The 15,427-nt window shown below is 36.2% G+C and overlaps 1 protein-coding gene across 4 annotated transcripts; it reads left to right on the forward strand.

Moving 5' to 3' along the window:
* The first annotated feature begins 1,668 nt into the window (after positions 1-1,668).
* LOC133521245 (protein rogdi) lies at positions 1,669-14,987 on the forward strand. 4 transcript variants are annotated; one of them, XM_061856093.1, is made up of 7 exons: positions 1,671-1,951; positions 2,045-2,116; positions 2,185-2,316; positions 2,691-2,866; positions 3,683-3,803; positions 8,117-8,326; positions 9,663-14,987. In XM_061856093.1, the coding sequence occupies exons 1-7, from the start codon at positions 1,916-1,918 to the stop codon at positions 9,729-9,731; spliced, it is 816 nt and encodes a 271-aa protein (XP_061712077.1). In that variant the 5' UTR covers positions 1,671-1,915; the 3' UTR covers positions 9,732-14,987. The 4 variants fall into 4 exon arrangements, with proteins under 4 accessions (XP_061712076.1, XP_061712077.1, XP_061712078.1 ...); XM_061856095.1 differs by having other exon boundaries at positions 1,682-1,951; positions 2,709-2,866; XM_061856092.1 differs by having other exon boundaries at positions 1,669-1,951; positions 8,117-14,987.
* The last annotated feature ends 440 nt before the right edge of the window (positions 14,988-15,427 follow it).

Genomic DNA, 15,427 nt, shown 5'->3' on the forward strand with positions numbered 1-15,427 from the left:
AGGGATTTGCCGATGCGTTCTGCGGTCTGCGGTCAGGTCATTACATACATTTCAATTTGACCTGACCGCAGACCGCAGAACGCATCCAGGGTGGCAAATCTTTAAAGAAAAAGATTACAGTTAGACCAAGATAAATTTGCAACGATTTTGACAGCGCAAATTCTGTAAGTGTTATTTATACGTCATAGTTTCATAGAAGTTGGACATTTTAAATAACACTTGCACAGTCTGGGCTATAAAAATCACTGCAATCAGTGCAGACTTATCTTCGTCTAACTCTAACATTCCATGAAAATGATAACATGACACCGGTTCACATTCATCACAATCATGATCAGCATGGTATGATGCTGTATTTTTACTGATTAAATCTTGCATTTTAAGTGTAATGTAAAGTTAGATGATTTATAGGTAACAATTCAACGAAAGGGAATTATGTATATTGTAACTTTTGAGAAAATAATATAGGTACCCTGCAAGGAAGCCCACTTCCCGCAGAGATTTCTCAAGTGCACCATAAAAGACTTGCATGACATTGGGAAAAACCATATTGGCGCTTGTATTCAATGAAAGAATCTACCGAAAGCTACTAAATACTTGTGAATCAATTTCCACCAAAATCTACGGATTTACAAGTTAATTTGGCAAAACAAATTGACATTAATTCGATCGAGGTTTGACCACTGCGTTCTACGTTTAAATATTGTCATTTTGTTTTTGACTTTTTATGTCCCGATTTTAGGGCCTTTACAAAACCTCACCGATATCGGCTGCAATATTTGATAGGGAGCGTGCATGAACTATAGGAGGCCGCACAGACAGGAGCCGTCAGATTTTTGGCGCGAGGCGTAAATGTGATGTTTTTTGTTCCGATGTAGCCCACAAGATGGCAGAACCTACTATGCACAAGAAAACACTTGACATGTAAATGTGCCTGTTTATGGTTCCGATTCAGACCACAAGATGGCAGACCCTCCAATGCGCACGGTCCCTATAACGCCTAACCAGTGATATCACGCGCCAATCGCCATATTGCGGAATTTCGGTGGAACTAAATTTTTCATACTAAACTGAACTGTCAGCCTATACATGAAAATAACAGCGTCCTCTTGACATTGATCATATATTTTTGGTCAGACTTTACATTTGATTGATAGAATTCGTTATTTATAGTCGGCCAAATAAGTTTGTCAGTAGAAAAAGGCGCGAATTTAAAATTTATATGTGATGAAACCCTTCGCGACTATTTTTTTTATTTGTCGCTTTTTTCTACTGACGGAAATGGTTTGTCAGCCTATATAGATCATAATTTTATGAGGGTTTGCTACCAAGATCGGAACACGTTATATGTTTCTCTATTGCTCTAAATCGCAAGAGCGATAGAGAGCCAGCCACATATAAATTTTCAATTTTTCTATGTTGGACGATGTAGACCCTCTGATTTAAGCCAAGTATTCAGGACGTCTGGAACGAGCCTTAATTCTCGTGAGGGACAGAACATACGCAATGATACAAAATTAAAAACACGCTCTAATATTCCTGACAACATACCAAAAACAACCTACGTAATTTGATTGGGTTATTTGTCACCCACCATAAACCATACTGAAATTTTCGGTGGGGGAATTAAAAAAAATGAGACTGTGACAAGGACAAACAATAATGACGCTTTTTCTGCTACTCCTAAGGAAAGTTCCATAAGAGCATCTCGTTCGGTAATCTGCCGGCTCTACCACTTCATCTCTATACTATTGTACCTCTATGTCTATGACCCCAAGCGCTCTCAATCTCATACTCCTCTCCCTCTTACCTTCACTGACATCTGTCACGTCAATTGGCGAAATTACTTCACGTGAACCATCGGAAGGAAATTATTAAAAAAGACGGCTATTCAGTTCGTCAAAATTCTATTGCAATGAGCGATAACGAAAAGGAAGAGGCTGCCAATTTGGTAAAAGACAAAGCTGCAGTCGATAAAAACAATTATCTAAGGACATTTTTAGAGTCCTAACAATCTAACGTTTGTGGTTTTTGTGTATTTTAGAAAGAGGAATTCGAATGGGTTCTTCGAGAGGAGGTTCACTCGATCTTGCATCAACTACACTCGGTTTTAGTCGTAAGTTTATTTTTAATTTAATGAATTAATGTACAATGGCATAGTTAGTAAATGGATTTGTTTTGCAGGGTTGCGCTCACAGATTTCCGGTCCCTCTGTATGGGAATGAGGGTCAGAAACAAGACAAATTTATATTGACCTCGCAGCCTGAACAGCTGAAATGCATTGTAACGCTAACTGGCGACAGCATAACTCATGCAGTGAGTATTATATTACTTGTTAATCTTCACTCATTGGAATACAAATGAGCGGCCTTACACGGTTAATAATACATTGATACTTTACATGTATTCGTGTGTGTATTTTATAGAAATCTTTTTTGTAGTATATTAAATATAGTAGTAAATTGTTTGTTTTTGAGGTAAAATAGTGCTTAAGTTTTACTAGGTCCTAATTAATAGCTTTCTAACATATGGAGCTTTCTATTACAGTTACAAGGGTATATTATGGTGGTAATCTAAATTATATGCCACTAATAGTACTAAGGTTTGTTAATAACCCCGGCAAGGCAATAAAAACACTAAAGATCACTTAATAACATTTGTTTTTGGAACTGTTTATCTTCAATAAACAGTCTTGTTTCTCCCAACAGGACATAAGTTTCAAAGTGCTCCGGCAAATGCACACTATATGCCGCACATCCATCAACCAGGATGGGCCATGGAAGCTTCAGCAGATCCAGGATGCAGCCAACCACTTGCAGCAGGCCATCGGCTACATTGACAATGTAGACAAACATTATATATTCAGGTTAGCAATATCTTGATGACACTATTTTACAAGGCCATTATGGAAATAACATGACCTTATTGTTTCTGTAAATATGTGATAACAATGACATAAGCTTACATTATTTTTGGTCAGAAAATATAATTCTTTTGATTAGACATGTGATGTCTACATCTTTGTGGCTTGTGTAAATCTGTCAGTATTTCAACATGAAAACATATTACTTTTCTTTAGTCTTATATTAGTATAAAGTTAGCCTCCACTCTGGGTGGCAAGGGAGAGGAAATACTGGAAGTAGTTGGATTGGAATTTGGAATTTGGAGGCCTTTGCTGACAGGCACCCTGAACCACGCTGAACTATGAGACTTCATATGACTATTCAATACTAAGTTACTATAAAAAACAACAAACATGTTCAGAATTAAGGGCTATATAATAATAATAATATAAGACTAAAGACCCTTAGGGGTGGGATGTTGTGAAAATAATACTGCTTCAGTTTAATGTATATAAATAAAATTAAGAAAATTGATTAAATACATGCTTAAATTTAGGTACAATTAATGCACAAGTTCTTAAATGAGTTCATCATGAAAAAGCCATCTGGAAATAACAAATCTCAAGAAGCTTAATCAGATTAACAGTAGCATCTTATCAATTCAATTACTCACTTAATCAGTGATTTCATTTAAGCCGGGTAATTGATTAAGTTGAAAGCCATCCCAGATATAAATAAATTATACATTTACTAACTCAAATAAGCCATAATTTCATTTTCTTTAAAGTGTTAGCTCTTATGAGGACATGGTTTAACAAATAAGTATGTCTTAATTGCAGGTCATCAGATGAAGTACTACATATAATACAATGTCTGATTGGTTCCCTTCAAAGGGCGCGCACAGCACTAGTCCTGCCAAAAAAGAAAGCCATTGATGAACTAATGAAAAGTCGAAATATGGTAAGTACTTACATAGAGTGCCACTATTAAGTCTACAGTGATGTACATTTGGGAACACCACCCTTAGTGTCCAATTGAAACTGAAGGTTCAAGTTTGCTCTCGTTTCGGTTGAAACATAAGTTTTGTGCTGAATCATGCCACTTCCGAAACTTCATTTGGCCCCTACCAAAAATACAGTTTCGACGCGTCAGAAAGGTTCAGTGATTTTTTAGCCAAAACCGCGTTGGTGAAAAATTATTTCGAAAAGCGTGCAGAATGGAGAGTCTTGATGCACAAAATAACGATCTCATGTGGTCACGACCCTCAGTCATGAGGAAACGAGGCAGAAGAAGAAGAAAAAAATTATTTTACGTCAATACCAAAACTCTGGTCTGGGTACTAACCCATGAACATCTTTATAAAAATATTACAGTTATGGTGGTTACATCAACAACCACTTTTGTATGCAACAAAAAACTACTGAGGGAATAAGTTTTTTGTATGAGAGTAAAATATCTGCTATATGTGCAATGTTATCTATTAAGCAATACTTATGATATTATTCCTTGCCAATCTGTTTTTAATCACCTAGATTAGCAACAATGGGTAATCCAATTTGTATCAGAGGCGGCATCCAAACAAACTTACCAATACTGCCTGTCTTTATCAGGGTTTTGTTAAGTTTAATTGCTGTTATCTTGATTAGTTTCACGATGCATTTAACTTATAAGGCTCTAGCATATAATATATAGCGTAGTGTTAGGCCGAGACGAGTCTGTAACGATTTAGATAGCACACGCAGTGCAAGTGTCGCTGTAAACTTGTCTTGGTCTAACTCTACCTATTTCCTGTAATCTTCTACCAATCAAGTTCGTTATTCGTTATTCGTATTCGCGGGCTGGGTTTCCGCAACTCGACGTCGCAATTCGCGCCTATTTTGCTTGATGGTGGGTTGACGGCACTACTCCTGCCAACCCAACTCTACCAGGAAGCCTAGCAGACCCTTGATGTTGCCGACGACTTCTGGGAGAGACCCCGGAGAACCGAGGTATTGTGCCCGGTATTCTGCCACCCCTGGGCATTCAAGAATGACGTGGGCGGCTGTCTCCTCCTCCATGCACGCTCTGCAGAGGGGGCTATCTGTAACACGTAGGGTTAGTAGGTGTTTGTTTAGTGGGGCGTGGCCGGTTATGGCCCCAGTCAAAAGCCGGAGCTGTGGCCTCTTCAGCTGTCTCAGCCTCCTCGACAAACCGGGGTCGATTGTCGGGAGGGCCTCCTTCGCCTGCCTGCACGTGCCTAGGTTAGACCAGTACTGTTGGTGTTTTACCTTGGTGTTGCATCTCAGCATGTTCCGGAGCCAGGCATAAGGCAGAGGTATGATTGGCTCCGGTCCTGCCACCCTCAGTTCCGAGCCACCTCTCGCCAATCAAGTTATTGTTGTCTTACATTTATCTTGTGTAATCTTCAATACTTGAGTTTGGTACTGTAAGAATAGATAGTAAAATGATTAAATATATGTCGAAAAAATTTAAGATATCTTATTATAAGGCTAAAACAACCGACCCATTTCGATAACTGGTCTGACCTAGCCGGTCTGGTCCTGGGTTCGAATCCCAGTAAGGGCATTTATTTGTGTGATGATCTCAGATATTTGTTCCTGAGTCATGGGTGTTTGCTATGTATTTATGTCGCCTAGTACCCATAGTACAAGCTTTGTTTAGTTTGGGGCTAGGTTTCTGTAAGATTATACCCAAATATTTATTATTATTCATTAATACAAGTAAAACTAGTTTTCCAAAAACTATAATTGAACTATGGTTTTGAAGTTGGTTGAAAATCAAATCAATGTCACCAGTGTAATAAAAACATGTCAATAGACACTTCATTTATCAAAATGGGCTCAGTCGTTTTTACGTTACGGTTGAACTCTCGGCACAAATGCCTACTTAGGTACGTATAACTACTGCCAAAATAATAATCCATCCCGTAGTCGTGTGAAAAGGACTGAAAATCAAGGAAAAAAATTAACATATTTTTTTATAACATTGTGTAACTGTAATATTCCCTTAACTGTCAGGAATATAAATAAGAACTTAAATCAGTGTATGACTCATTCTCTCAGACAATGTGTTCTGTTGTTTTTTTATTTTGTTCCTTACCTATAAAGTATTACAGTTGAAACTCCAATACCTTACCCTTTTTGACCTTCTATGGGATAAGAATGACATAACATGAGCGCTCATAAATTCATGTTATCGCACGAAGAGCGTTGTCTATAAAGAAACCCATTTATTATCTCAACACATTCATTTCACACATAGGGCTTTTTACTATTGACACTATTGTATAAAAGATTGAAAGTCTAAAAAAATTAAATTCCGCCGGGTTTGACAGCCGCATTAGATGGCGCTATATAGACTACAAACGGCGACGTGCCCTTCACTCGGCTCCATAAAATTAAAAAATCATTCATGGGTAATTGTGTGAGATTTTATAATAAACTTCCAAACCATATTACTGAGTTACCAATTAATAAATTTAAGAATCATGTAAAGCGTAAACTTATTTCTAAAGCTTATTATACCACACAAGACTACATGAATGATAAAACAACGTGGGATTAATTGTGATTCGAAATGATTAATTATTTATTATATTTGAATAATGATGATGAAATGGATATTCCAATGCATGTATTTCCTTTGTTGTTTTTATTATATTTGTTTGACATTTAGAATTTATTCTAGAAACAATCTAGACTATTATTTTTTATACATTTTTTTTTTGCATGACTATATTTTGTGAAAGTTTTAGTATTAAATTTGATCTATGAATTATATTCATTAGTATTATATATGGAATAATATTTACAACATCAATAAATTGCTCTGATAATTAGATTAAGATAATTATATGTAATACTGTCTTACTATTCATAAGTGCTTGTTGCTAGGCCTACATGAATAAAGTATATTTGAATTAAAAAAAATTTGAATTAATTAAGAATTGAATTGAATCAAACTGAATTGTCAACCGTCATTTTTGGATTACCAAAATTACCGCATAAATTTCCGCACGAGTTTTTCTTGACGGTGGACCCAGGGGTATGTCCTTAAACTACGTCCAAAAGAGAGGTATTGGCACTGTGAATGTCACCTCGTTTTGTACGGGTGTCATTCCAGATCTAGAGCAGAGCCCAACTGGGGAAGTACCACCACGTTACAGAAAACCGCAGCCAAATAATACTAGACCCTGTGTTGAGAGTGTTGTTACTGCCGGTGAGTAAGGTTGCCTGAGCTCAACGAGGGTGGGGTGTAAGGGTCGGCAACGCGCATGTAACACCTCTGGAGCTGCAGGCGACAATAGGCTACGGTGACCGCTTACCATCAGGCAGGCCGCCGCAGGCTTATTTGCCGCCGATGTAGTATAAAAAAAGACTACTTTTCTTCTACTGTTAGTAGTAGTAAAACTCTTTATTGTACAGTCAGCATCAAAAGTAGCGGATCAAATAACGTTTCATAAGTATCTACCAGCATTCTGTAACAGCTTAACAAAAAGTGATGTCTTTAATATAGAACAACTAAGACTGTAAAAGATATACTTTTGACCGCGAATTTTAGAAATTTATCTATATTTGGAAAAGTTATCCGGAATATCAGATACTTTTGGCGCGTTGTTCCATCGACTACTTTTAATGCTGACTGTACAGAAATGAAGACAAAACAGGAAATAAAACACTTATCATTAGTACAAAGGCGAACTTATCCATTTAAGGGATATCTTCTAGTTAACCTTAGAGAAATTGAGGGAGAGTTGGAGACTGTACAAAGTGGCGCAAAAAAAAAAATTAAATTAGAAAAGGTATTTATTTCAACCTACAATATACATGCAATGGTAATACTAGTCTCTTTTATCGTTTTTCATTCATCAAATTAATGTTTTCGGAAATAATCGCTTCTAAAGAAAAATAAACATATGTCCCACTTCAAGTTTTGAACCATGGTTCCAAAAAATTCGTAAGACAAAAGCTTAATAAATACCTATGAAAACTATAGCGAACGTGATCGGTCCAGCCGTTTTTGAGTTCTTGCAAAAAGTCTTCTCTTCTTAGTAAAAAGACGTACAAAGCGCTGCGAAGGTACTCCCCTATGCTTGTAATGTGCATGATACTAATAGCCGCCGTTTAGCCTATTCTGACAGAATGGTAACCACCCGATTGCCCTGTCCAAGGCCCTGTTTCTTATTACATTACGCTGTTCCTTCCAGCAGGGCCGGGCAAAACTTATAACCGTACGTGAATTTCGAAATTCTAAAGAAACTTCTCTCCTTTCAGAAAGCGCTATCACCAAACCTACCCGAAGACCTCGCAATATCTTTTTACATCCAGTCGCACAAGTTGATATTCGTGGCCTACCAGCTCAGCTCGGTCCACGGCACCATGCGTATCGACTCGTGCCAGGCGGACTGCGCCGTTCCGTGGCTAAGTGACGTCCTGTTCATGCTGACGGCCGCACTACACATGTGTCAGCAGCTTAAGGATAAGGTGAGGAGGGATTGCAGTCCCATTTGCACGGATTGGCCTGATCTTGGAAGCTTTGTTTGTGCTACTATTGATTATGATGACTAACCTTTTAAACATAATGTTGAAAAATAATTCGCGATTTCTAACTATATAACTGTTGTAAGTCAAACAAGATAATTGCGTCCATGGTGGAAATGTAACTTTCTCTTGAATTACAAATGGATAAAATTTGTTTTAATTTTACTGTGAATGCAGTAACATCGGGTGGTGTTAGCATTTGCTCGCTGCTTGAAATTAAAAATACCGCAATGGTTCATATAGACGCAATAACCCTGGTTGACCTTAATTTAATTATATTTTATATTTATATGGTACACACACAATTTTGTAGTTATTAATTTTATTGTGTTAATAAAATATAACCAATTTTTTTAAAGAGATTTGTGATGTTTTGTTTTGTGATGTTGTATATAACATTATACTAAACCGAGATAGTCACAGAACCTAACCCTGCTTTATTAAATCCCTAATACATTTATGTTAATACATATTGTGCATGCTTACTTACCTGGCGATACACATAATAGAAATTTTTTTTGACAGAAGAGCATGACGAAATTCGTACTTGAATTCATTTCTCCTAAAATAGCTAGCGAATATTCAAACTCCATTTGGTAGATAGTACGAGTTTCGCCTCCCAAGAGTAATAAAATAAACATTAATATCAACCACTTAATTTCGCTACTTCATATTATTGTTTTAGGTTCAGCCTAAATATGAACTCTTATTCAATTGTAACTAAGTCGATTTTGCAGTCACAGAGTTCAGTAAAATACAAGTTTGGTTTTGCATTCGGTTTTTATCTTGACGTGACCTAGCACACGCCTTGATAACGTTGTACACGATAATAATCGAATAATTTGCTAAACATCGTTTTATTAATCGCTTGATTATTGATATCGATTTATCGAGTCATTTCTTTGTGCAAAAACGGTTTACTCTACTTAAGTCTTCTACATTCTTCATGGTAAAAAAACTACGGCCAAAAATTTTGCATTTAAATGCATTCCTAATTTTCCTTTACAAAATTTTGTTTGGCTGTATCTGTGCTTTTTATTTAACCAATCATATCACTGATAGTGATAAGGCACCTCTCTCAAAATGTATTTTTGGTCTAGAACCACCAACTCTTTGGAAGTTAATACCTATGGCGAATAAAGTCAAGGAGTTTTACTGTTATTCATAATTATTCATATGCTTTCCGGGACCACAACATTTATTCAATGTACCTACAGTTGGCGATAAAAGATTGTATCCATTTATTTATTTTTTACTTACTTAATCTTTTTCGTTACAGCTGTGTGTGTTCTCGCAGTACAAAGACTTCACCGTGGGCTCCCGCTCCGCGTCCATGGTGTTAAACTGATTCCCTTCTCCTCGTGATTCTCAATAATGTACGTATGATTAACGAATGAGGTTGGCCGGTCGAAGCTTTTTACAGATAGCTCCAGTATAGGTTTCCCTGTCAATAATATCAAAATCTTGTTTTTCTTTTATGCCACGGATGGTTGCCCTTTAACCCTCAATCTGCGGCCTGCCGGGCTCTTTAGGTGGCCTGCCAGGTCATCCAGCGGCAGCATGGCCCGTTACTTTCGCACTTACATACTTGTTATAGAACGTGACAGGCATGGTGACAAATGACAAGCCGCAGAGCCGACCATCTTGGCCCTACTGGTATACATTAACCTTACCAACCGATCGTCACTTTGAAACAAATTCATCTTGCGGACCGGGGCTACGAGGCAAACCGTCTTTGTGATCCTCATAAATAAAGGTTAAGTATGGCTGCTTTAAGCCAAATTCTAGGCTTAAAGCAGCCATGCTCAACCTTTTTTTAATGAGACGAGCAAAACTTCGTCTATGAAAAGCTTTGATAGTTGCTATCCCCATTGTATGTATGTGTATTTATTTTATAGTTAACGAGTCCATTGTTGATATTCTTGTTGAATATGTTGTAACATAATGTATATGCGTAATAATTAACATTAATTTATTTAAGTGTAGTTAAGGGAGGTTTGCACATGTTAGAAGGATAAAGGATGGTAGCTGTTGAAATTAATATTATAGCGCACTACAAAGCTGTTTCCACACTTTTATTTAGCGTCTATATCCCAACGATAAATGATATAAGTATCTTTGATTATAAAGTAAAACAATAGAATAAATAAATATGTCATTGTTTAAGGGGCTCCCTGCGGTTTTCATTGATATTTGACAAGTTTTGAGCCGGTGCTCTTACATTTCCACTACAGATAGAATTATAAGACAAGCGGTTATCGGTTCTTCAATCTTTTATCTCCATTCTGGTCTGCCGGATTTTGAAAGAAATGAATACATATGTTTAATGTTTTTTTAAACATTGTCTAAAAACACACCTTTTTCGTAACTCGATTGCTGTGAAGGATCTTACATATACGAAATCTACATAATATTTGGGTTGTTCCTTGACGTCTCTAAAAACTGGTCACAGATTTTAATTGTAAACTAATTAACATAATAGTTATGGCCAGAAAACCAGTTTTTTGCCCTAAAACTGTTCAACATTGATGCCAAAAATTTCGAAGATAATTAACTTTGAAGTAAATATGTGATACTATATTGCTTAAAGCCGTTGCTCTTAATATGATAAACTACAAAAACCTTCACAAAACTAAGGGATTCAGATCGAAGATCATTGGCGCCAGGGAGCCCCTTAAAAAAACATATTTTTTTGGGCCAGTGTTTCTGGGTCGTCTCAAATGCTGACACAAAATTGTCAGTTGGCATTTTTTTGTGTCCTGTTTTCATAATTGCAACGAGGAATCGGATTTAACAGCCTCGCATTCACCTGTCTTACTGGAATTTATCCAGGGAACGAATTGGCAGTTGTTTTGAACATATATAGGAAAAAAAAAGCATTCAAGACCTAAGACATTACCTATCATTCAATTTGAGTATTAGATTTGTAATAAATAATGTGGACACAGCTTTTTACACAGAAGCAATATATCGCACAGGGATACCGCTGCCGATTTACTTAATGTTTAATCACAATTGTATAGAGTTGTAACTTCACAGACTATTTTGACATACAAACATGTTAGGAATTATTTAGTCTTATAATAACTAGAACAGTATCGTATAAGTTAGGCTAAAGTAATGCTTATTTCTTGTGCAATGGGTGGTTGCAATGATTTCAAATATCAGTTTAGCGTTCTAGAGACGTATCAGTGAATTACAAAAATGTACATACTTTCAACTGGGGTGAATAGGGACGACTGGGGTGAATAGGGACAAAACATAAAATCTGATTTACCTGACAATGTCTTGCAAAATAAGTAAGTACCCACACAAATTGTATCATACAAAAGCTACTATTATTTCCAATCATGATATATATTTAAAGAAATTGTCAGGTAAATTACATGTTAAGTTTTGTCGCTATTCACCCCGGCCGTCCCCATTCACCCCGGCTGACGGTACATAATATTCAGCTACAGTCAAAATGAAAAAGTAACACGTACCTTTTATTCTAACAGATAGCTGCATCATAATAAATTCAGTGCAATGTTGTTATGTCTGGAGGGCGAATAAATTGAAGCTATATCTATTTTTTTTAACGTTTGTGTAATACTTATAAAAAAAACAGTGTAGAGTCAGACCAAGATAAGTAAGCAGCGATTTTGCTAGCCCAGACAGTGCAAGTGTTATTTTAAACGTCAAACATCTATGAAATTATGACGTTTGCTTAACTTGGTCTGACTCTGGGTCGGCAGTTGGTATAAGACTTTCACTTCGCAAGACTAATATTAAATTGTTATTAGTTGTTGTATACTAAAATGCAATATCCGGTGCTATGGATTTTTTGTTTCAGAAACATGTCAAGTTCAACTATACTCTGGATGTATAATAATTTTCTATGCTATATTTTTCTGTATAGATCCAATCAGATTTTGATATGACTGTTATCACATAGGCAAATCGGCGTTTCAGGACAAAAGCCTTTAGTTACTTATATGAGTTATACTTTTTCTTCCAATCAAAATACAAATAACTATAGTCTTTCAAGCCATTTCCGTCAGTAAAAAAAGCGGCAAATTTTATTAAATGAGAGCGCACAGGGTTATCGCTCCATAGAAATTTTGAAACTCGCGCCTTTTTCTATTGACAAACTTGTTTGACCGGCTATACTTAAATTCTCATATTCTGGGAAATTGTTTTGTTTTCAAATCAATTACCTACGAATTTTATAATCGATATAATTATTATATCTACTTCCAATTGTAAAATAAAAACTAATGCATTATATCGTCTTTATAGAAGCGCGATAAAATATATTATTGCTTAAAAACCTATTTAAAAAAGCCGGATTGAAAATTGTATTCGGATAGATCTGAACGAAATGGAAGGTTGTTGGTTAGTACTGTAATTTCGAAGCAATAACGCTTCTTTTAATTTAATCGTATTAGTCGCGAAAATAAACGTAACCCTCGAATGCATTGTAGCTGATTAAGTTGGTAGAAGTATAAATAATATCTCTTCCTAGAATTCAGATGTCAAATTTTATTTTCTACGTAATTATACTGCCCACATTTCATAGCAAACTACTTGCCTTTAGTACTATTACATTAGGCACATTAGCTAGAGACGAGTAGAAAATAAGAGCCTTCTTACACTGGCGATTTGCAGGACGTTGAAAGCGAGGCGGGGCGAGTTAGCCGCGGGCGCGCAATGATTTCGTCGCGAACACGCTAGTGTGATAAGGCTCTAAGTCTGCTAATCTTTTTGAAAATTACATTTCGGCGCGATGACTTTAGTGTCATCAATTACCTACAAAAAGCATGAGAAACACCAGTGCCACATCGATTAGTAGATATTATTTATTTGTCTCTTAATTAGCCTAGAGTTGCCTTTGTCACTGTCCAGAATTGTGCAATGTATGTATGTTTATGTATTAATATAGTTATAAATTCACGAAATCATTGCGTAAATTGAAATATCAAAACACGTTCATGGTTTTCATTTATGCCATCAAAGGCGGTCATTGACGAAAATAATGGAGGTTTACAGACGTAGCGATTTGTGACTTTAGCATCGAATAGGCGGGTCCACACAGAGCGAGCATTGTAGAACCAGTGTAGACCGCCAGGCGGCACGGACAACGCACGCGCCGCCTCGGCCGAGGCATGTCTACACTGGCCGTTTTGTGCGCGAGGAAAATGCCTCGCGCGTATGCTCGCTCTGTGTGGACCCGCCTAATGGCCGTGGATGTTGCAAGCTACAGCGTCAACTGCATCGAGTTTGCTCGCAGCGTTTATATTGGCTACCTTTCCGCAGCGGGGGAGATGATTGGAGATGAGAGGAGACGTGTAAGAATCAACCAATAGCACGTCTCCCCTCCTCTCCGCCACAGTGCAATGGCAGCCTTTTGCCTACTACATAGGCCGTCTTAGGCCAACAAATTTAACAAGTTCATGACAAAATTGTTACATCTGTAGATCTCATATTATGTTTTAGGATCTGATCATAAATGCATATTTACGTAATAGTTCAAAAGTGTTTGCTGATGTAATATCAAAATTATAAAATGGAAAAAAAACTGTAACTTAAAAATCAGTCATTACATTATGCTCCATAAAATATCATCTGTTATTTTTAGTAAAATTTACTATTTATATTTTACTTTAAAGATCTATTATGATGTAAAAAAATATTGTGATAATAAATCAAACAACGGAATTGGGATATAAATAATGTTAAAATTATATTTTTATGCACACAATAATTATAGTTAATATTGTTAACGCACTTTCTATTGTAACTTATAACCGTTTGAGAAGTACACGTAGGTACCTACTTTATTTAATCCTTGTAATTAAAGAAAATGTATTATTGTATTTTTAAGTTGTTTAAAAAGTACAAACGGTACCTAAAGTCATAACTCCACTAGTTGCCTGGTATCGGTTTAAAAATATGTAAGTCATGCACGAATTGTGCAATAATAATACTGTTTTTTTATGTTAAAATCTCTATAGCAAAGAGTTAGTCATTGTAGAAGAATTATATAGTCTATGAAAAATGGATGCTTTGAACTTGATAGCTAAAGCAGTTCCGTACGGCTCCGTACATGCGCTTTATATGGTAACTCCAGACACCGAGAAACGATTCTCCAACTCGGGTTACAGTTTTTTATTAAACTGTACAACTCGTCTATAATCAATAATTCTTTGCTTATAGTAAAAGAGGTCTCCAAAAATCTGGTTCATGTCCATAGTACATTTGTAGTGCACCATTGTTTTCCACCGTATATTCTCGGAAACGTTCGTATTTGTCATGCTACTTCAGTCAACCTCAGTACTTTTTGTACCGAGACTGACTGAAACAGCAAGATACGTTCGTAAGTTTCCGTGAAAATACGATGGAAAATAATTATGCACTACATCTGTACATGCATCCAAACACTGCATTTATAATATTTTGTGTTTATAAACTTCTGAACTACCACCTATGTAATTTTTTGACATGTTTGACAATAAAATTATACTATACTAGTATTATTAGGTAGTCTCGGACTATTTAAATCTGTAATATATATAACAGTTCTTGTGATTGTGTTGTATTTCAGTAAACCAAAATGCTGTTACGCGTTTGTAGTTTTATTTCTGTTTATTTCCATTAGGTACTGTTTGCAAATCTTAAACATGCCCAAAAGATATCTTCGTAGGTAGTTTAAAATAAATATAAACATAAGCTTACATATTACAAATAAACTTCCTCCGACCCGAGGTTTGATCTCACGATTTTAATAGTTTTTACATATAGTTTACCACACCATTTCCAACAGTAGAAAAAGGCGGCATTTAAAAATGTATTTCACGTCTAAAATAATTCCTTTCGTAGGAAATTTGAATTTCGCGCCTTTTTCTACTGGTAAACTGGGTTTGCCAGAGTATATATGAAAGTTACTATGGAGAATGATTAAAGTAGGTACGCCAATATCTACACTAATCTACAGCGTCCATAAAACCGACGGCAATCGTACTTTTACGAAAATATAATAAGTTCATCCCATTAATGCTTTTA

Source organism: Cydia pomonella, chromosome 9, assembly GCF_033807575.1.
Source record: "Cydia pomonella isolate Wapato2018A chromosome 9, ilCydPomo1, whole genome shotgun sequence".
In the NCBI taxonomy this organism is placed as follows: Eukaryota; Metazoa; Arthropoda; class Insecta; order Lepidoptera; family Tortricidae; genus Cydia; species Cydia pomonella.

Bases quoted from the DNA above. Each gene is read 5' to 3' on its own strand.
- LOC133521245 (XM_061856092.1), top strand. From the start codon at position 1,916: ATGAGCGATAACGAAAAGGAAGAGGCTGCCAATTTG. The intron at 1,952-2,044 runs GTAAAAGACAAA...TGTGTATTTTAG, and splicing joins AGGAAGAGGCTGCCAATTTG to AAAGAGGAATTCGAATGGGT. The intron at 2,117-2,184 runs GTAAGTTTATTT...TTTGTTTTGCAG, and splicing joins AACTACACTCGGTTTTAGTC to GGTTGCGCTCACAGATTTCC.